Source organism: Anomalospiza imberbis, chromosome 3 (assembly GCF_031753505.1).
Source record: "Anomalospiza imberbis isolate Cuckoo-Finch-1a 21T00152 chromosome 3, ASM3175350v1, whole genome shotgun sequence".
Classification (NCBI taxonomy): Eukaryota; Metazoa; Chordata; class Aves; order Passeriformes; family Viduidae; genus Anomalospiza; species Anomalospiza imberbis.
Window position 1 is genome coordinate 57,865,634 of NC_089683.1, and position 22,117 is coordinate 57,887,750.

The 22,117-nt window shown below is 43.1% G+C and overlaps 1 protein-coding gene across 3 annotated transcripts; it reads right to left on the reverse strand.

Moving 5' to 3' along the window:
• Positions 1 to 1,062: 1,062 nt before the first annotated feature.
• On the reverse strand, positions 1,063 to 21,494 carry LRP11 (LDL receptor related protein 11). Of its 3 annotated transcripts, XM_068184578.1 has the most exons (8): positions 20,777 to 21,494; positions 15,785 to 15,948; positions 13,138 to 13,279; positions 10,951 to 11,076; positions 10,041 to 10,250; positions 4,567 to 4,668; positions 4,126 to 4,293; positions 1,063 to 2,784 (listed from the first exon to the last, which is right to left on the reverse strand). In XM_068184578.1, exons 1-7 carry the CDS (start codon positions 21,477 to 21,479, stop codon positions 4,139 to 4,141), a joined length of 1,602 nt encoding a protein of 533 aa, XP_068040679.1. In that variant the 5' UTR covers positions 21,480 to 21,494; the 3' UTR covers positions 1,063 to 2,784; positions 4,126 to 4,138. The 3 variants fall into 3 exon arrangements, with proteins under 3 accessions (XP_068040679.1, XP_068040680.1, XP_068040678.1); XM_068184579.1 differs by lacking the exon at positions 1,063 to 2,784 and having other exon boundaries at positions 2,819 to 4,293; positions 15,785 to 15,945; XM_068184577.1 differs by lacking the exon at positions 1,063 to 2,784 and having other exon boundaries at positions 2,819 to 4,293.
• Positions 21,495 to 22,117: the final 623 nt, after the last annotated feature.

Below are 22,117 nucleotides of genomic sequence, written 5' to 3' on the forward strand. Positions count from 1 at the left end.
AAGAACTACGTTAAAATGTCTTGCTCTGCCCTTTTTAGAACAGGATTATACATTTCTGTTGGACAAGGAAGTAGCGACTCTCAGTTGTTCACTGAACCTTTCTGCCTTGTCTGGTTTCTGCCAACTTGCTCAAAATACACTTTTCATTGATTTATGAGTGGTTTATAACTGTCAGCCAGGAGCCTTATAAGTGCAAAAATGAAAATTTTAGGAGGCGTATTTAAAAACTTGTTTCTGAAGTGTGCTGATCCAGTAATTCTAGATGTCTCTTTGTGTTTCAGGGCTCCAGTGCAGAGTGCAGCTCACTTTTTCAGTTGTCTTAAGTAACTATTACTTGAAAAATATAGAGCAGAGTTACTTTTACACAACTTTTTGCCCCTTTAAATATCCTTGTTTACAGCATGTTTCCCGGTCACTCACAATTGCGTCACGGACTATTTTTCATATTAATTACTGTGCATTTATTGCCTCTGTCTGGTCTCTGTGCCCATTAGCACTCTCTGAATCTTCTCTAGCTTTTCCCTTTGCTCTTACTCTTTTAGCTTTTGCCATTAGAAACTGAAAAATCCCAATTCCTGATGCACATGAAATCAGCCAGCACAGATCTCAGTGATGCATGACTGTGGATTCTGTTAGGGCTTACTAGAAAGGCTCTCCCTTTGTTTTGGGGTGGCATGTTTGTGTTGCTATTGGTTCATGCCTCTGGCTGGCTCTGTGCAGTTTGGGATTGAAACTCTTATGCTTTATCTAGGATTTGAAAAGCAAATGGAGCATCACACTGACCTTTTTCAGCCTTTTTGTTTTGTAAATGTGCTCTTGGAACTGTCCCTGCTATTATCCTATAGTGCTATTGAGTGAGATGTTCAGGCTCGAATCCCCTGCAAAAGTGGGCAGTAAGCAGCCCATATTATGGAAAAAAAACCTCCTTACTTCTAAATATGGATCAAACCTAGGTAAGTATTGTATTGTTTGCTACTCTGAAGTAATTTGTATCCTTAAGCTGTCTGAAGGGTAAAACAGTTAAAAAAAAAAGGCTAAATTAAATAAGAATCTTGATCAACATTAAAATACACTGACAAAATAAATTTTAATGACCTCTCCTAATACACAGAGGACAAACATCCACAGGGCTATGCAGTCAGGGTAGTCAATATTCCCTGCTTACCTAAGATGCTGGTAAGAATAGGTGGACTGAGCATATTCCCAGATATGTGGATAGACAAATGTCAGTGTTTAGGACAGGAAAAACAGATCTGAGACTTCAGATAGTGATGACATTCACACAGCATATCTCACTTCTGCTACAGGATACACACTTGCAGGTAGGTCCCTTTTGACACAGAAATATTGTGACCTCTGACTGTGTAAGAGTCCCCAGCTCTGGGGTCTGCATGAGGGGCCATGAATGCAGTTTTAGTAATGCAGCCATGAAGATGGACTAGAAGCACTGCCTGCTCTGAGCACTCCTTTGACATCAGAGGGAGAGCCCCAACCTTGGGAGCGGCTGGGAAGGGGCTATGGAAGTGGTGTCAGCAGGAGGCAGTGGCTGCCTGGGGAGAAGGGGAAAAGCATCCTGAGCATGTTTACAGTATTTTCTGCTACTCCCAGGTGTGCTCTAGCTCAGTAGTTCAGTATGACTTATTTAAAATCAAATAGCATGAAAGCCATTAAATGCAAACACATGATATTGAGACCAGTGTCTGTGTTAATTGCAGGAGCTTCCAAGCCAATCTGTTACTTTGTCAACTTTGTCTTGCTCTCCATCCAGCTGACAATGCCCCCAGGCTCTCTGCTAAGGTGAAAACGATTTTATTTCACTCCAGCCGTGGAGTCTGCTGTCACCTGGGAAGTAACAGGCCTCAAGCTGGTGGCCCACAGGGCAGCAACTGTCACCATCTCCCATCCCAGAAAGAAGACTCCCTGGGAAGATTGGCCACTCTAAGGCAGCACTAGCCAGACTTCTGTACCTTGCTTGCAGTCTGCTGCTCTCTGCTTGCAGGCGTTCATTCTCAGCTGTCATATGCAAAATTCATGAAAGTTTATTCCACTAGCAGCAGTACAGAAACAAAGCCTGCAGCCTCTTGCACCATGGCTGCACTGGCCAGCTTGTGCTTTGTGCCAGATCTTGCTGATGCCATGCCCAGCAGAACAAAACCAAACCTTTTGTTCTGCTGCTGGCTGTGTGCCAGGGTAATGGGTTTTGGTTAATAGGAGCACAGTGGGCACAGAGAGAAAAGACCACTTTTCTTGCTGCTTTGGTAAGGTGGTGAAGGACATTTAGGTATTTAATTAAAACCCAATACAAATTTCAATAATGGAAAATAAGACCCCAACCAAATGGGCAGTGAGTCTTCCCTAGAAGGCTGTATTTAAAATGTGGCCTTTTGGGCCTTGCGCTATTTGCCATGTCTGCTGGGGGCTGGGATGGAAGACAGGCTGTACTCCAAAGCTGGAAATGGGCAGCATCAGCAGATGGTCTCCTGGACCCACTGTAACACTGAAGTACAAACAACCAGACTTTGCCTCATGTGGCACGAGTAAGTAGCACTGACAACCAGATTCCCTGAGTGGCTGGCACAGCCAGCTCTACAACTGCTGTCCTGCTCAGCTCAAGTACTGCTCGAGAGACAGGTCACACAGGCAGATGGCCTGTCCTCTGTCTCCCTGAAACAAGTACCTCAACAACTCCCCCACCATACACATTCCACCTTCTTATAAGGCTGTTTCACAGAAAGGAGAAATTCTGTCTGCTCTCATGATGCAGTCTTGTAGCACAGACTTTAGCTGGCAATGGAAACGAAAGACAATGCAATAAATATAAGAATAGAATTGGTTTATTAGAGCTATTTTACATAAAGTAATCAAGAACAAATTACTTGAAGAACTATTTTTATACCATGGCAATATTCTTGCTGCTCAAAGTTACTGAAGTACAAAAGACGACATAAAAAACAATGCATGCCCCATTTGACTCTGGTTTTATTGAGACCCATGAGGAATGTGACATCCTTGGGACACCCAAACAAGACAGACAGCACAGTGTGTGGGTATATATATGTATATATAACATGTACTGTACACATTTTACTGGTAACACATCTGCAGTTCACTCACACATATCAATTGCTCTAATTCTATGAGAATTTTTCTGGGGTGAGGGCAGATCACTGAAGCTTTCAAGCTTTGCAGGGAGCTAAGGGATAACCAGCAGGAATCCTACACTCCGACATCTCGGGTAGAAACTGCTCTGTGCTGTTCTCACACTGTGTGAGGGTGGTGGGCTGGATGTGGGAAAGGCTGAACAAGCCCTGAGCTCCAGGGAGAGACACAGTTCCTGGGATTGTACACAGAATCATAGAGGGGTTTGGGTTGGAAAAGACCTTAAAGATCATTTAGCTCCAACCCCCCTGCCATGGCCAGGGACACCTTCCACTAGACCAGGTTGCTCAGGGCTCCATCCAGCTTGGCCTTGAACATTGCCAGCAATGGGGCTTCCACAGCTTCTTTAGGCAGCAGTACACGACTGCTGTTGAGCACTGGGAAGTCCAAGCCAGCGGAGCAGCTGCATTTTTTCATTTCAGCATTTAGCAAGCATGGATGTCTGCTAGCAGCGCAGAGGCTTAAACTGAGTGAAAATAACATGCTTTCTTCCTTAAATCCCAATTTTATTTGCAAAAGCTGATGCCTGGATACCAATTGCTTTTAATTACCAAAGCAAGACACATTCTTTAATGAAAATACTCCCAGTGCATCAGGTGGAAAGAACACAACTGGTCTCTGCTGGACGGTGAAGGAACATGTTGGCTGGAGCATCCAGGTCCCCACAGTGGTGGCAGCACTGAGAAGAGCAAGATGGCACAGGCTTCCCCCCAACATGCAGTTTGGGGTCTCCCCACCTTGCAGTGTCTTCTGCACAACAATCAACTAGAGCTACTCTCTGGAGCCTGAATGTTTCTTATTTTCTGAGCAAGGTCATCTACCCACTTTTTATATTATCACCAAAGGGGAAGAGTATGTTCTTCATCTCATAGGCTTCTTCTACACTTGAAAATAAACAAAGGATTTTGGTCCTTTTATAGAGGCAGAGATTCATGGACACAGGAGACAGAGGAGAAAACAACTGACCCAAATCCAGTTTTTAGAGATACATCCCATTGATGAGGTAATCGGACTCTTCAGATGTAATGGGTCGAGCTTTTTTGAGCTTCTGTTTCACTAAGCGCAGTCTGCAAGCGACCATAAGCAGCAGCAAAGCAGTGATTGCCAAGCCTAAGGCTAAGGGTAACACAGCACCTACAATGAGGTTAAGAGAAATTACATTTTATTTAACACAGTGAGATGCTGGTGGAGAAAACCTGAACTATTTCTTTAAAAATACAGCTAGTCTATCACTTAGATGTTAGTAATTGGAATAACTCATACTGTGAAACTAAACTGCACAATAATGTTAGGGACAGTACAGAATATGTAAGTACATTATTTAATTCTTGACCACTTTATCTGTATCTACAGAACCTGACTGAAAAACTGACATAATTAAAAATTAATTGACGTTGTTGGTCTTACCGGTTTCTGGGACTGGGCGACCACCTCCAAGCTGATCTCTCTTTGGCATCATTATGCCATCCCCATTTTTATCATCTGTTCTTTTCCCTGAGGAACTGTTATCTGCACAAAATCAAGCAAGATAAATGAATACTGCAGTTCAGTGACTCAGGAAATCTTATCCACAGGACACTAGGATTAAATAATGTGAAGTGCTTAAACTTAGGGGGAAAAACAAACAAAAGAACAGTTTAAGAACTTCTGACTTCGACTGTATAACTTGAATTTTTGAAATAATGTGAAACTAAAGCTAAAATTTAAATTAAATTTTACATCCCAAACCACAATGCATCTCAACCAAAAGCAAGGGCACTTTGACTGTGCTGTGATACATTTGCTGGCAGCCTTCAGAACTGTGACAGAGCTAGCAGAAACACACTATGCTACAAGATCTGTAAAATATGAATGTGAAATGTTGTAATTGGAATTACATGTAGTGGTGGGTGCTAAGGAAGTGTTTAAGTCAATTACCTTGGAACGTGCACTGTGTTTAAGTCCCACCCACCACCACCAGCTCTGAGGAGCTGCAGAAGGTGTCCTTGGCAGTAGCAGCAGCAAATGCACACGACTGCTAATTAAAGCTTAAATTGTTATACTGGTACTGTCATGGAAGTCCATGTTAATGTTCCCACTCCAAGGCAGAAGGCAGCCTTGCAGGCTGCAGCTTTATTGCCCTGCCATTTTGGCTGGGGTGCATAAACCCTGACTTCACCTGCAGGGAATGCTCTAGAAACATGCCACGTCCCTGTCCTTGTTGTGCTCCTGATGTTGTCCTGGCATGTAAAGTGGACTTGAAAAAATCCTAACAGTGAATGTACTGGCTTTAAAATACCCATATGGTATCAGAGATGTGCAAGACCACCTGAATGTAACTGACACTAAAAGCAGCAGCTGTTTTTCCTGAATTGAACTAAATGAATATTTGTCTTTGTTTTGGAAATACCCGAAAGACATCAGCTTTTTTTAAGAGCTGCTCCAGCCTGCATCTAAATGCCTGTTTTAGAAACTTGTTTCCCTGCCATTTAAGTAAAGGGAATATTTAAGTCAACTGTTTGTAAAGAGATTTGGCAAATATGGAGAAAAGTTTAGTGGGAAACTTTTGGAAGGGTAGAAGAACAGAATTCTTTCAATAAAGCTCGTAGGGTTTTGCTAGGACTTGTGGGTGTTCTTACACGACTGGAGAGACTAAGAGAGTCAATGCTGCTCAATATCTTCTCTGTTATCTCTAGAACACAAAGAGCAATTTCCTCAAAGAAGTTTAGGAGCCTGGCATAAAGCATTTTACACGGGTTTAATTTAGTCTTCACTTTCTCTTGATTTTCTAGTCTACTCCAAGGAAATTACCATTTACAGCCCTTTCCAATTACCCTAAATTACAGAGCTAGGTTATGGCTACTGCTGTGGGTGCCTCCACAGTAAAAACATGACTAAGGCTTGGGCACTCAGTCAAATGCTGTAATCCCAGCCCCGAACAGTGCTGCACAGGCAGCCTGGGAGAGGCAGAGGCCCTGTGCCAGGGGAATGCAAAGCTGTTATGGTGATTTATACACTTGGGTTGGCTGCTGGGGAGTGCAAATCTTCAGGCTGCTCGTGAATTCAACTCGTCTGCATGACCCTGTTGGCCACTGCTGCTTAGAAACCAGCCCCCTGCTCACTCCAGAGTGCTGTGCTGCTACTGAGTGTTTTCTATATTCATCTGCAAGTTCAGGAGTGCCAGAATATGCAGCTGGGCTTAAGAACTTCCCTGGAGAAGGACACTGGGGCTATTTGGAGGCAGCCATGCAGAAATGCTGCGCTGGCCTTTGCAGCAGATGCAGTCTGGGTAACTTTACTACCATGGAAACAAGTCTGCAGAGAGAGAAAGGACTCTTTCATTGACATCAAATGCCTCTTCCTCCATCCACTCTCGACTTTGAAAGAAAACGTTTGGCCTTTCAGCTTGGGCAAAAGTAGACCATGAGTCTGTTGCAGAAGACTCAGTGCCCTGAGTGTCTGAGGGGGTTATCTCAAAGTCAGACTTGGTATTCCCCTGGACTTGTCCTGCTGTAGAGGAATCCCATTGAAAAGGCAGGAGTGCAGAACAAGATTTACCCATTGTAAACAATCAATGATTTTTGGGTTTTGTATTGGTTGGCTGTGGTTTTTTTCACTTTACTTCTAATAGATCCCCTGTTAGGTCAGGCAGAAGTTTTAAACAGTCCTTAACTTGGACTTGCATATTTTCATACTTCGGTGTAAATCCTTAAAAAGTTTGTATGAAGTAGGAGCTAAGTATGAAGGGCCACTGTAAGGAAGGTTAAAGGAAATTTGGAACAGAGAATCAATGAAGAGAAAATGGACTCTGGAAGAAAGTTCCCTTAGTATCACCCTCATAGGTAGAAAGCTCATGTATCTGCTACCAGGAACTATCTCACAGTCCAAAACATTACAACTTAGCCCAGCTCCTTTGGAGAAAAGATAAATTTGGTCGTACTTGACAAGGACGATTAGACATCTTTATTGAATTCTCAGAGATGAAAATGGTTTTTGGAGAGGTAAGTAGCAGAAGGGACAGGCCTTTACTGGTACTTTAGCCACCACTAATAAAAAAACAAATGTAAAAAAGAAAACAAAAGAACTCCCAAGTCCTACAGTGTCTTGGGAAAAACTCTTCTTTAAATATCAACGCAAAGCTCCTGTATCAAGCATAGAGTCTAGCAGCCAGCTGGAATGTGCCACATGCTGTTTCCAGTAGGTAAAACCTTAATTTACTCTACCTGCAGTCACTTGATTAAAGAGCATCACGTTTTCCTTCCTGGATTGTATTCCATAATGATCTGAAACTGTCAGCTGATAATTAAGAAAAATGTGGCCCTGAATGGAGCACTTGCAAGTGAAAAGCCAAAACCTGTGCTGCCACTGTAAAGCCACATCCCCGTATGTGTAACTTATATAAATAGTGACATTAAAACCGCTAAAGCTTGTTTTCAAAATTTATGTAAAATATATATAAGAAGCCAGGATGTTTGCAATGTCAGCTCCAGGCCAACAAGGACACAATTGTCTTGGTCCAACAAAGACCTTTACAGTGATTCAGAGGCAGAGGTTCTACCTTGGCACCAGCAGCAGGAGACAATCCCTCCCAGAACAGGATTTCTGCCAGTGGTATTGCTGAACTTTTGAGGCTGCTGGTATGGTTTCTGCTCAGCGTTGCTTATCTATTTTCAAAAATGTATCTAGCATTATTGCCCTCCTGCACACGTTTCCAGATGAGCTTCATGGAGCTGCTCCAGCATTTCTGTGCCTCTCATTTTTGTATCACATAATTACTAGATTTGGTCTGTAACCTCCCTGAGATGGCAGTGGTGGAGAGATGTCTAATTAATGGATCTGGGTGGATTTTAAGGAATAGGTTAAATGTCTGTCTCTTCAACTCCATAAAGACTGTGTTGTTTCCCAGTGGGGCAGGACTTGAGCCTCTCTGGACCTCTGTGAATCATTAATGCACGGCATGGGACTCCATGAAGTTTCAGTATCTGCAGGAGAAGACAGCACCTCAGAGCAAGTTTTTGCAGAGCAGTTTTTGGCAGTTTCTGTTACCCATGTAACAGAATAACATGCTAGGTGCTAGCATGCACCTAGCAACTCTTCACGTCTCACCCCATGCACCCTAACTGAAATCGATCCATAGGGGATTTTAAACCTATTTTAAAGCTATTTTAAACAGCTGAGCTGTTTGCTGCTTTTTTTGATTAGACATATTGGGCTCCTGGGTCAGTAAAGACTGGATCCTTTTATTCCACAGGGAAATAATTAAGCAAGTAAAATTAAATTTTGACTGAGCCCTGTCAAAAGAACAACATTAAACCCATAAGAATTAAAACAGCTTGAAATCTTGCCTGTTGAAAATTAGAAGATTAGAACAGGTACTGGTAGTACACTAATCACGAAAGCCCCATCACACTTCTTTAGTTTTCTAAGAATCTTTTTCTTTGTTTGTGTACTGCTGTGCAAAAGCTACCTTTAGAGCAAAACTGGTGCAAGTAGGTTTTTGTGCAATGGGTGAACACAAAAAATTATTATGCAAAAATGCTTCTGCGTTGTACTTCCAGTTATAACCCCTGATTATCAGTTGCTGAAGATAGTGACCTCAGTTCTGGTTTTATGCCTGGATTCACAAGCCAAATGATTTTTGAGACCTACTTAGCAGCTGACTTCCCACTGGAGCCTGCAAAGCTCTTTGGAAGTCTGATGTTTAGTTTGGGTGGCCCCATATCAGGTGTCACTCAAGACTATGTGAATGATAAGGGTTTGAAGCAGACTGGAGTTGTCTAGAGGTCATCTATACTGCCAGAAAAGGGGAAAATATTTGGGACAGGATTTTGCTGTCAGTCCCCACACATTCACGGAGGCCATCGAATTCTTGAGAACATTGTTTTCAGTCCCTTTACAGAGATTTCACTCCTTCTGCACTCCACAGATGAAGTACAAGCACCTTGAAGGAACGTCCAGGTGCCAACCAGGTCAGTGCCCTTTTCTAGAGCCGACAGCAGAGGGCACTGAGCACTGCTTTGTTGTAACTGGAAAATAAAGCTGGTTATAAATAGCTGTGTCTTGGGGCACATGAATCAGTCTAAACCATGAAGAAATAAAAGTGGGGGGTTTGTACTGATTCTACGCTCTGTGCACACAGTTTTGCTTTCATTTAATTGCCATTTCAGATAATTTTAATTCATCAGCATGAACCTTACAAGACACATCAATTTCACTGCAGTTTCTGGAGCTTTACCAAGGCCAGGGTTGGGGCTCTGCCTGTAACATCACACAATGACTCACTACAGGCTTGCAGCCACTGTGCAGAACAATACTGGGGACCTGTACACAGACACCTGAGGTAGCTTGTTACCAAAGCCTGAGACTTTTCTACAGTGATGAAAGACTTCTCCTGCCATGGAGACAGAGTTCAGAAAAAAAAAAAAAAAAAGCCCATAATAGTAAAGATATTAACTCAGGGAAAAAAAAAAAAAAACAGAGAGAAAAGTAACACTTAGCACCAGGAGAAAAGAAATTACTCTCACCCAAGTTGAACAGTATTTTATTATGTGCTCCTGAAGTACTCCCTACAGATTTTAAAGAGCCTTAATACAGCAGCCTACACAGCTGAACCTGTGGCTGAATTTTTATTTAGTTCACTGCACATTTTGTTTCTTAGACTGTATTATTTCTCTACCATTCCTACACTTCAACTTTCTTTTTGCAGCTAGTATAAAACAGATTGACAATAATAAATCAAAACCTCCTTAGAACTTCATTATTACAGGTTTCTTTTGTATTTATTTACATTTGAATTTGTTTCCTGTTAGCCAGGCACCAAAAGACAATTAAATCATAATTAAGGTGCAAGACACTTCCTTTCTTTAAGGAGAAAGATTTATCGAAACTGATTCAATTCTCACCTGGCACAAATCCACTGATTTGTTTCTTTGGTCCCTGAGAAAGCGATTGGTTAGACATGTCTGCATCCACTGAGAGAAGTGGTTGATTTCTGGCAGTGCCTTTCAGGGTGTTCACGGCAGAGTTCTCCTCTATGTTTTCGGTCAGTCCTGCAGTCCTTTGCTGGGTAGTGCCAAGAGCTGCATGTGTCACCGTCTTCCGACCCGAGCTGACTATTAACAGAAACAAAAGTTTCTGTACAACGCTGAAGGGAATTGAAGTGTTCTTAAGGAAGACTGTCCAAGACGGGCCTTGAGGCAAACAACTTCCTCAGGTTCCCACATATGATGAAATGTGAGCCACAGATCGCTAACACTTGCTCACAAGAGTACACTCATGACCCCTTACAGTGAAATCCAATAACTAAACTACAAATGGTTAGCCACTGTGCCCATTCACCCACTGGTGGCTTTTGTACTCTTAGCTGAGCATGGCACATGCTGAGGCATGACTAATGAAAGTAAACAGCATGATGGTGAATCAACCAGTTCCCTTTTGTGTCCACAGTGTTTCAGATTCTTGCAAGGTGTCTAACAGCACTGTGAAGGGTACCTCTGAGACACCCTTTCACACAGAGACCACGGTTCTTGTTTCCAGAATCATCATGCAAGTGCAAAACTGATCTTTTAACTGCTGAACACAAAACCTGTCACTTAGGGACCCTTGATAGTTTTAATATGCTTTGAAGAAAATTTCTGAGCACCTGAGTATGCAAATATCAAACCTTCCCAAGTGCTAATTCCAATGAAAGGCTGGGAGCAAACTGCTTGCTCACAGGGAGAGAGGCCACAGAAGTGGCATCGTCCCCCTTTGGTCATTGAGGCTGTGGTTACTTTCACAGTCTACTGTGCCACTGTGGCCTGGCACACTTACGATTCTGGCAGAAAGTCTCATCTGATCCATCAGGGCACTGTCTCACACCATCACACGCAAACGTGATGTCAATGCAGCAGCCATCATCACAGATAAACTGGTAGCGAGAGCAAACCCCAACGCAGGCTGTTGAGAAACAATTCCCAAATTACCAAAAGAGAAATCCAAGTAGTAAATACTGAGTCAGTGACTGAATCAGTGGCTAAAATCTGCAGCACGGAGGAAAAAGCAAAACCACGCTATGTCAAGAAGCACCATGAACAAGGCAGAAAGTCCAGACTCAGCTGTGTGACATCAAATTGACTCAGAAGCAAATATAGGCAACAGCTGTTCCTGGCACCTTCATCACTAGACTGGTAATCTTTATATTACAGGAATACTCAACCTGGAGGCTGTTGCACCTTACACCTTGTGCAGCACCCTTACAGTGCTTTGAATTCTGCTGGCCTAAGCTGAAAGAAGATCTTCCTAGGCTTAAAAGATGCAGAACAGCCCTGGAAATAAAGAAATTAAATCTCTGTGGCTGTAACTGCATCCCTCCTCCTTTTAGTAGTAATTCCTACAAAATATTCACTCAACACCAATATGTTGCTTTACATGCACACATTTGGACCATATGGGATCTTTTATGGCATATTTCCTGCAACGTAATTAAAATACTCAAAGAATGCTTGTCATTTATTGACATCAGCAATCCAGTGACTTCAATACAGCACAGACCAAAATAGGACTAGGTCACATTCTCACAAATTACTTTCACCAGAAAGAACTGACTGCTGCCTGCTTTAACATTTAGATTCCCCTGGAAATGGAGAGTATCCCTGGATGCCCCATTTTGCATACTCAAAGCTTTCCTGAACCCGTTCTGATTCTGTAATTGCCAAGTGTTTACATCTGTGCTTTTGTCTTTCCAACAGCAGTGCAGTTCATCACTACAAAGCACTATCAAGTTCAGGGCTTGATTAGTGTCGTAAGAGCAAATCAATTTGCATAAGGGAGCACAGTCTTTGGTTGTTATCCTGCTGTGTACCAAACACTGCACCACGCTATGGGAAGGATGTCAGGAATGCAGACAACTGTTTAAAATCCCTAAAATCTGAAAATGCATCTCCTGAACTTCAGCACTAGTAATAGCACTGATCTTGCATATATTAGGGCATCAAGAAATGGTTTAGCTGCAGCAGTAGCACTTGAATTGGTAATGTAGCTGGGGAATTAGAAAAATAAAAAAGACAGCAAATCCTCTATGTACTCCATACGAAAGATATCCCAGATACCCACACCAGCAAATAAATACAGCAGCAAACCTCTCTGGCTGCTTTAGCTGAATTAAATATTAATGAACACAACTCTATCATCCATTACTGGAACACAGGCATTATTAAGCATTTTTTTTTTCTTAATAACAGCTTATTGCCAGAGGGACTACCCTCTCACATAGACATATTGTGCTGGTGCAGAGCAAGATTTTCACCGGTTCTGCTAAACATGGTGCTAATGCTATTGAACTTTGTGCCAGAGCAGTAAATCTGCACTAGCAACTTGTTAATTACAATGTAATTAGAAGTTATTACATGTAAAAGCAGGACTGACAGCCACTGAAATCTAACTTAGTTTCTACCTTTTATGCTTTTCACATGTTTCTGAAGCTCAGAGTTTAAAAATGATGGGTCAGTTCCAGTTTCAGCTTCCCCAGTAACATAAGACTTCAATAACAACCATTAGAAAGAAAAACTTAAATGCATTAAAATAAAAAACCACTTTCAGACTACAGATGCAGGTCAGTATTATTATTAGTCTGCCTCAAACATACTATTAAGTCATTTTAATTGGGTCTTCCCTACAGCACAAGCCCTGTTATGATGCCCACACCATCTGACTGTTACAATGCACCTGACACCTCTGTCAATATTTCACTCTTCCACTCCTGCATGCTTATTAGCAATAGAAGGACAAATACTCAGTGCCTGCAAGTATTATTACTCTAACAGGCAAGTGATGCTTGCTTGTTTCATCACTTTGAAAGAGTGATTCAAAGCTGAAAGAGATGTCATTATGTAATGGGCAAGGGCAAAATACAACACTGAAAATGGAGAATAACATTTTTACCTTTATCAAGACCCTTGCCCTGCTCTGAGTACCATACCCTGGGTGTCACAGAGGCAACAGCTCCAGCCATTTTCTCACCTGCTGCAGAGTGAACCATGGGCAGAATGGTCACAGAGACGTTGTCAGAGCTCCTCTGACCTGCAGTGTCTATCACTGTTAGCTGGAAAATATACCCGCCTTCCTGCATGTGGGACAGTTTCAGTGTTCCCGGCTGCAGTACCTGAGTAAAGACACACAGTAAAAAAACCATATTGGCACAATGGATTCATCTATGACCTTCCAGGAATAAGGAGCTCATCATGCAGATTAAATACTTCCTGTATTCCTACTCAAACATGTATCTCAGCATGTAACATTTGATCTCTTTTTTTTTTTTTTTTTTCATCCATTTGTAAAAAAACCCTCAACGTTCAGGTAGTGTTTTCATGATCTACTCAGTTACCTGGAGCTGTGGATCTCAGCACACAAATGGAGAACAAATTGTCACATACATTTAACTCAATTCTTGAGTAATTAAAAATGGAATTTTAGAGGATAAACAGTAAAATATTGGCCTTTTGCTCTTTATCAAGTTAGTCTGTAGATAATATAACATGGATCCACAGAAATAAATTTTCATGCCTAAAAGAGAACAATAATTTTTAATTAATATGGCCATAGAGTCCTAGAACTTCCATTATGGAAGAGTGTATTGATAAACACATTTTTTCTCTCAGTGAGAAAATTTCCTACCCGAAATTTTTTTCTTTCCTATTTACATGAATGCACTCAGTTATCTGATCAGACTGTTGAGTACCTCCTGCTGGAGCATATGATCCCTTACAATTTTATTCTTTAATACATTAAAGAAATTATTATCCTCTAAAAAACACCTGCTGTTGTTCACTGTGACTGTTGGGAGAGCAAATGTGGTATTTAAAACTCATGAGCCATGGAGCCCAAGTCTCTCCCCAGTGCAGAGACAGAGAAATGCCACTGACTTCTGAATACGTCACCACTCCTGGTGACCTCTGTGCTTTCCTTCTTATTTTCATGCTGCCCTCAATAATGCTGGCCTGTATCTGCTTACACAGAAACTTTGGCTCAAAACAGATAATCAGCATTAAAAAAAAAAGCCCAACACATTACTGTCCCCAAGTGTCCAGGAGCAGTGCAGCTGCAGAGGGGGGTAGCAATCAGAGAAGCAAATTACCTAAAAAAGCAATAATCAGTCATAACAGGAAAAAAAAAGGCTTCCTTCTACAATATGATAAGATCTCTTTCTAGCAGTCCCTCCCCCTCCTCTGCCTTCTATTTATTCTTTGCTACATAAGAGCAATGCAACAGCTGCCTTTTATCTTATTTATACACACTCCCCTTCTCCTTTGTAGCTATGGATTCATACATTATTCTCAAAGAATAAGTGACACGAAATCCAGTAACTTCAGGGCAGTAACCAAAGCACTAAAGACATCAACTGAAGAATGCATGAAAAAATCACTGCTATTAATTCAGCTCTGAAATTTAAATTATCATGGTTAATCACCAGGGTACATATCTGTAGGAGAAATCACTGCTCATTTGAACACAATGGAAAAGTATTTATTTAAGCATAAATGTGTGTCAAATTCATTTTCTGTTAACAAATACAAAAAAGCCACCAAGGTTAATGTGAATTTTACAAGTTTGAATGGATATAAGACTTGTCTCTATTTCATAAAGTGACTTTGAGTAATATTAAAAATAGAAACTTTAAATGTTTTATTAAATTCTAATTTTTGTTTTACTTTATGTTACTAAATCAAAGATTAATTTAAAAAGTACTTAATTGCTCTTTTAAGAAAATAATGCTGGAAGGGGTCAGATTAACAAGTCTTTGATAATGAAGCATTCCTTTTATCTAGATGATATCTAGCAACTATTCTTAAAGCTTCATTTTGCTTCACACTCTCTCACCTCTACATATCCTTCCTGTTCTAGGTGGAGTTCCCAGTGTGCCCTGGATGTTTTGGGCTGTGAACAGACTACGAGTAGAGTCTGTGGACTTGAGACAGTTTTTCTTTCTTTTTCTGCTGATCCTAGAGCATTCACAAAAAAAGACTGAAGTGAAGAATCCCTCTCTTCATGGGTAATTTTAACTTGAAATTAAAGTGCAGCAGAAAATGTATGGATAAAATATCTCATAAGGTTTTCATCATGTTTCTTTGTTGCTTCACCGTAAGCATTGACAGGAGACTGTTGGTGAAAATCCCTTATTATTTTTAGTAACTGAATTACTGAGGCGTCTCTAACTGGGGTGACAGAAGCTGAAAACCAAGTGCAGTGAGTATAAATAAAGCAGAGCTCAAATACAGTGGAGTATTATTATCTACTTGTTTGCTGCTGGCTGTCCCATGCCATCCAGGAAAGGGATTAACTGTGTAAGCCACTAGAAATAATCACTGGAACTACCCAGGGACACAGTGTAGTCTCCTTCACTGGAGGTCTTCAGGATGGGATTGGCCAGATAATATAATCTCATTGAAGTTCCTTGTCCCACAAACAGTTGGACCAGATGATATTTTGAGGTCCCTTCCAACCTGGGCTGCTCTACATTTGTGTGAAATTAATGTTCAAGTCGTACAGGCATCCTAATTCTGGTGCCTGGTAGACAGATTTGTATATATTTAATATTTTTAGCTGTACATTTAAAACTTGAACACAACAATCTGGAAGTAACTGGCCACACGTGGGGCTGCACATGTACCTGCATTTCAACTGATGAGTCGCCCTGCAGCAGTGCCCACTCATAGTGCACAATTCCGTGGTCATCGGAACTTTCCCGGCCATCCAAAAGCACCCAGTCCACAGGTGACTGCAGCACAATGTCTTGGCCTGCCCTACACTGTGGAGGCTCATCGTATTCTTCTTCTTGAACAAAAAAAAGAGAAGATCAGTTATTTATGAAGGAAGGCTGGGTGATTATTTATATAAAACACTTTTTTTCCTTGGTTAAGGTATTGTTTCACCTCTGTGCAACTTCCTGAAAGAGGAATATGTTCATTAGGGCACATTTTGTTAAGCCAAGTAGTATCTGCTTCAATTTTAGTTAATTGTCCTATGATGTCTTCAGGAATTAACATTAGAAGGACATAGCATAGAAAACCTCTATAGGTACCTGGATGTTTCAGCAATACAACAAACAGGATTATTAGCATCAGTGTACTTTTTTAATCTGAACTAAGGAAAATAGGTCTAAATATGACTTACATACAGATGGCAGTTACAGCACCTTTTTTATGCCTTTTATAGTACTCTGCATAATTCATTAGGCTTCTAGTCCCTATTTATAATACATCATTATAGGAATGAAAGACTGACTTAGCATTAAGGTGGCACCCTGATGAAGCAGTACACATGATGATTAAAAATCATCGGAGACCATTTTAAGTGCCTCATTTAAGATATCAAAAGCTCCATTTTCAGAATATTTAGGACACTGAGAATGTTTGTTTATGGCATTTTTCTATATTCAAAGTACAATCTTTACTGATTAAAATTGTGAGTACAAGTACTTTTGCTAATCAGACCACAAACTTTTGGGTTAGACTAACAAAGTCTAACCCAAAGACTGTATCTTTCTACAGTTCCCCACTCAAGTTTCATTCCTTCTCTAGGCACCCTGAAGTGCCAGGGTGCTCTCTGCTCTTCAACCTCCACAAAGGATACCCTGTAAAGGATATTGATGTTATGCTTAGAAGAGCAATTACTGAAATCAAGGTTGTAACTGCACTCCATGTGGACAGAGCTGCACAAGGAAAGATGATTTTTCATCAGTGTGGGGAATCTTCCTTGCACGTGCTCTTCAACAGTATCATGAACGTGCTTGAAGCCTTGGAGCTCATGGGAGCAGTGGGACAACTGTTTACCTCTGACTAAACAGAAAAATTCTTATTTCTTGTGTTTTTCAGTAGTAGGTCAGGCATAGAAAATTTCAAGGTAAATGTCTAAAGTTAGGAAAACATACAATAACTTGGTATAATAATAGAAAGGTATAATAATAGAAAGTATGAAACGGTTCTTGTTCATCTGATGACAAAGGCAGCTTTGCCTAATTTGTATACACTTGCTTCTCAAAACCAACTTTGTTTAAAAAGCAACATCCAGGTGCAAAAACCCCCCAAAACTCATTGTTAATAAAACCTCAAAACTAATTGTTAATAAACACCATCATTATATTGCCAGGGCAACTGTTATATGATATAAATGAGTTATGTACAGTCTTCACACAGTTACTTACTTTACAAATAACTGTTGAAAAGAAACTGACCTGGGTCTCAAACAGCACAGCCCAGTCTTCTGCTTCTACTTTGGAGAAGGGTTTTATGTCACCTGTCTGGTTTAAATGACTTGATCAATGCCCTGCAAGGGCAGAAACAAGCCCTAATTCCCCTAAGCAATGAGGATACTTTCTTCTTAGACTAACTTTAGACTCCAGCGGCAGGAGCTGCAAAGGAAAGACCACTTCACATTGAGTCAGTCACAGAAATTCATGCCAGCCCTTTGTTAAAGATGAGTGAGGGATGACACAGACCTCCGGTCACAAAGGATGGAGGCACCATCCTTTGCTTGTAAGCCACCAGATCATCTTTGGAAAGGTAAATCAATGGCAAAAAGGAAAATTTGGCTTGAGACATATGGCATGGGAGGAGACAACCTCTTGAGCTGAAGATTCTTTTTCCACAGCAAAGTTTTAAGCAATAGAATACATGATCCTTAGCAAAACACCTCCAAATCTGGGGAATAAGAAGTCAATACCAAAAATACCAAAGAGGCAAACTCATTGGAGCCACTTGCAACCACCACTCATGGGAATAAAGCACTATCAGCCACAGGTCAGCAGAAAAATCATCTCTTAACTTCTGCTTTCAACTTGCATTTAAGCTGAATGCAAATAAGCAGTATGGAACTGAAATACCAGGTCAACATTCTGAGATGCTGGAGCTGGCTGCTTTCTAGAATAAGGGGTGAAACACTTATTTATTTGGGAACCAACACAATAGGCTTTTTTTTATCATGCTTTTTATTTATTCTGTTCCCTCCATCCTTTATACAGACTTGACCTGTCAATAATGTTTTCTGAATGAAGGCTTTGTTTTAAAAGGTTATTTCACTGCCAGCTCCTGAATGTGTTTGGTATTACTTTACCTTGATGTTGAATCCTCCCATTGCTCACCACTAGTGATCTTAGAGATCACTGTATCCCAATGCACAAAAATATTTTGGAATTATGAGGGCACCACATCTGTGGGTAAGTGTTGGTTTGGTATTATCAGAAAGAAAACAGTGGAAGACTCAAGACAAAAGTACTCTGAAAGAAAAACAAAACAAAACAAAACAAAAAAGCAAGGAGCAGCTAAAATGTAATCCCCCTCATGGAAAAAATCTTGAAATAAAAAGTTCTTTCCTAAACTTCTTAAACTCATTCATGGGGTGACAGAAGGGAAAAGAGATGTGCCTTCATCATCCTGTTGTCCAGATTGTTTTTCAATGTAATTCAAGAATGCACTGGTAACAAAACATCAGAGGAAAATTATTCAATCTTAATTTTATCTCTCCTGGTCTATGTCACATCTGACAGATTCTTAAATAAAAGTTCATTCTCCTTTGTGGCTTTGTTTCAGCTCCAGTGTAATTGCATTAAGAAATCAGAATCCCTTGTTTCCAATACCACCATCATCCACAAGGCAGACTTTTAAATAAAACCAACAGGACACAGAGCAATTTGCAGATTAGGAACTGAAAGTGCCTTGCAAGTCCAGGGCTGATAGTCAGAAAAGCTGCCAAACAGGCAAAGCATTTAAGAACTCCAGAATTCAAGAACTCAAGGAATTGAAGAAATTCGAGATTTCTACGAGACAGAGCATCTTTTGTACAATATATTATTTCTATTATGCCGCAACTGCACCCTAAATTAGTTCCTCACAGGTTTTAATAGAATTAAGGCAGTTCAAAATGAAGCCTACTTCTGTATGACTTTGATGTAAAATCTCATCATAAGCCTTATATTGTGCAAGTGCATACAGGCTTTTGAAATACAGCTACAACGAAGCTACTACAAAAATAATACTGTGGAACTAATACTCCTCCTGTTGAAAATGTCAAAATCACACCTTGGGTTTTTCTGGTACCTTAAGCTTGCCTCATCTCTATTGCTGTAAGATCCTTCCTTACAGCTCTCTAATCTACCTGCCCATGCACATTGCAAAAAATATTTAGGAATCATTATGCCTCTACAAATCAAGCCCCTGCTCTCTTGTATTTCCAGGGGATTCCCACTGATATTCTCATGAAACGCGCAGGACTGAATGAACCTCAAGCCTGAGGTTTCCCCTCCCAAGACAGCAGTAACAGTAGGCACATCTGGGCACTGTTTTCACCCACACCAACACCAGGTCTTCTTCCTGTTGCATGCAGTGACTAATTTACTTCAGATGAGAGCTATCGCTGAGTAAGATACAGATGACTTTTGGGAAAGTATTGTGCACAGAGATAATGAAATTTAGTCAAAATTAGTTAAGTGGAGACTGTTTAACAACAGGAGGTGGGGGAAGGGAAATAAATTCTTTGAATGCTAGGAAACAGACTCCAAATTTAGAAATCCAGATTTGTTTTCATCTATAGCTGCTTGATCTGGATAATATTGTTCTTAAATATGCTTCAGAGTTAAACAAACAGCTGCTTTTGATGTGGCCTACTTTCCAGAGGTGCTTGTGGAGAATGTCCATGCTGCGTCTGGACTACTGGTGAGGTATCCCTGTCTTCTTCAGTCCAGGTCTCAAGTTCTTAAGCAAGAAAAATCTTGATTTAAATGAGTAAGAAGCTGTCTTAGGCAACGACATTTGGACAGCACCCCCAAGACTGCCATGTGCTTGCTCTCAGGCTATGCACCACGTTATGGCATACTTGAGACCAGCACTTCATGCTTTCGAAGGTGATCAACATGCACAGCTGCTGGGGAGCTGGGACTTCTCGGCTTCCCCAGAGAGTGCGGGGCCAGTGCACATGCACATCCCACTGTCTAGCTCCCAGACACCGGCTGGCTGGCACAATGCCCCGCCAAGGGCTCTGCAGAGGCAGAGATATTGAGGGACGGGTTTCCCCAAGCCCAAACACCCCCAAAGCCCTCACAGCAGCAGTCACGTCTGAAGGGACCGCAGCGGGTCATTTGGTTCAACCTCCCTGCTCAAGCAGGGGGGTCTCAAGTGCACATGGCCCAGGATCGTGTCCAGACGGGTTCTGAGCATCTCCAGTGAGAGAGACTCCACACACTGGGCAACCTGCTGCAGTGCGTGGTTACCCGCACAGTAAAGAAGTTCTTCCTTATGTTCAGCAGGAGCAGTTTCTGCCCGTTGCCTCTTGTCCTATTGCTGGGCACCACCAAGGAGAGCCCGGAGGAATCCTCTTGGAACCCCCTCCCCTTAAGGTATTTATACACGTTGTTAAGGTTCCCTTGGGCACAGTCGGGCCGCCTCTCCCGGCCCAGGGAACCCCGCCGAACGGCACGTCGCAGCCCGGCTCTCCTCGCCCCGTCCTCGCCCCGGCGACGCCCCACGACGCGGGAGCGGGTTCCCGGCGCCGGGAAAGCCGCACGGACGGCGCCCGCTCCCCGGCGGCGGCGGCGGCTCCGCGGCCCTGCCGCCCCCGCGCCGAGCGCCGCCATCTCCGCGCCGCCCTTCCCGCCGCGCAAGCCGCTTACCCGTGGGCGGCGGGGCGATGCCGGCGGTCCGGCGGCTGTAGGAGCTGTAGCCGCGGTGCGGGGCGAAGCGGCACACGGGCCGGCCGCGGTGCGTGCAGTTGAAGAGGTAGCAGCCCGGCTCGGCCGCCGTGCCCCGCGGGCGGGCGGGCCCCTGCACCACGGCCAGCGTGCAGCGCGGCTCGGCGCAGCAGGCGTCCAGGCACTGCCGCCAGCCCGACACGGCGCCGGGCGCCCGCAGGAAGGTGGCGCCGGCCGCGATGGAGTCCTTGGTGCGGATGATGGAGTCGGGCCTGGCGGAGAAGCCGCCGCTTCCGCCGCACCGCTCCCCGCCGCCCCCTCCGCCGCCCGCTGTCGCCGGCGGTCCCGGCTCCTCCTGCTGCAGCTGCCGGCGGAACTCCTCCAGCAGCGTCTCCACGCCCGAGATCTGCGAGCGCAGGTCGGCCAGCGGCGCCGCGCAGCGCCCGCCCGGCAGCACGGCCCGCCCGCCCAGCGCCGCCAGCAGCACCAGCACCAGCGCCGCCATGGCCCCGGGCGGCGGCGGCGGCGGCGGCGGCAGCGGCTCCCCCGGGGCACCCCCAGCGAGCGCGGCGCGGGGAGGCGCCGGCCCCGCCCGGCTGCACCAGGCGGAGCGGCCGCGCTCAGCACCCGCCGCCCCGAACAGCTCCGGCGGGCCCCGCCCCGGGACCGCCCCCCAGAGCGACATTCCTTCAGGAGCCGCAGGGGTAGGAGGAGGATCGAGGGGTTCAAACTGGAAGAGGGGAATTTTAAAATGTGTATTAGAAAGAAATTCTTTACTCTGAGTGTGGTGAGGCACTGGAACAGGTTGCCAAGAGAAGCTGTGGATGCCCCATCCCTGAAAGTGTTCAAGGCCAGATTGGATAAACCCTTGCACAATCTAGTTGAAGGTGTCCCTACCCATAGCAGAGGGATTGGGATTAGACCTTTAAGGTCCCTTCCGTTCTGTGGAAGCCCTTAACATCCTGTGATTCGACGCTTCTATGACTCCACATGGGGAGTTGACACCTGCAAATAATCAGGGTTGGGTGGGGGTCGCTGAAACTGCTGGTGGTTCTGTGAACCTGAGGAAACAAATGAAGAGATAAAAAAGAAATTGTAGAAGATCCATCCTGGGCATGGCATTTCTGTTCGGAAATTACAAAAAAGGAAAGGCAGTAGTCAAAAACATAATATGCAAAGCTGTGACTTCCTGACCTGCAAAAAAAAAAAAAAATCCCAGATAGGATCTTAACCACCCAAAACAATGGTGAAGAACTCCCTGTGCAAGTTTTTGAAGTCTTTGCTAAACGAGTTTCAGATAAATTCTTGCAATTAAATTAATCA

Excerpts from the sequence above, each read along its gene's own strand:
- LRP11 (XM_068184578.1), bottom strand. The coding sequence starts at position 21,479 with ATGTCGCTCTGGGGGGCGGTCCCGGGGCGGGGCCCGCCGGAGCTGTTC. Across the intron at positions 11,077-13,137 it reads CATGGTTCACTCTGCAGCAG|CCTGCGTTGGGGTTTGCTCT; the intron begins GTGAGAAAATGG and ends GTTTCTCAACAG. Across the intron at positions 4,294-4,566 it reads TCGCCCAGTCCCAGAAACCG|GTGCTGTGTTACCCTTAGCC; the intron begins GTAAGACCAACA and ends ACCTCATTGTAG.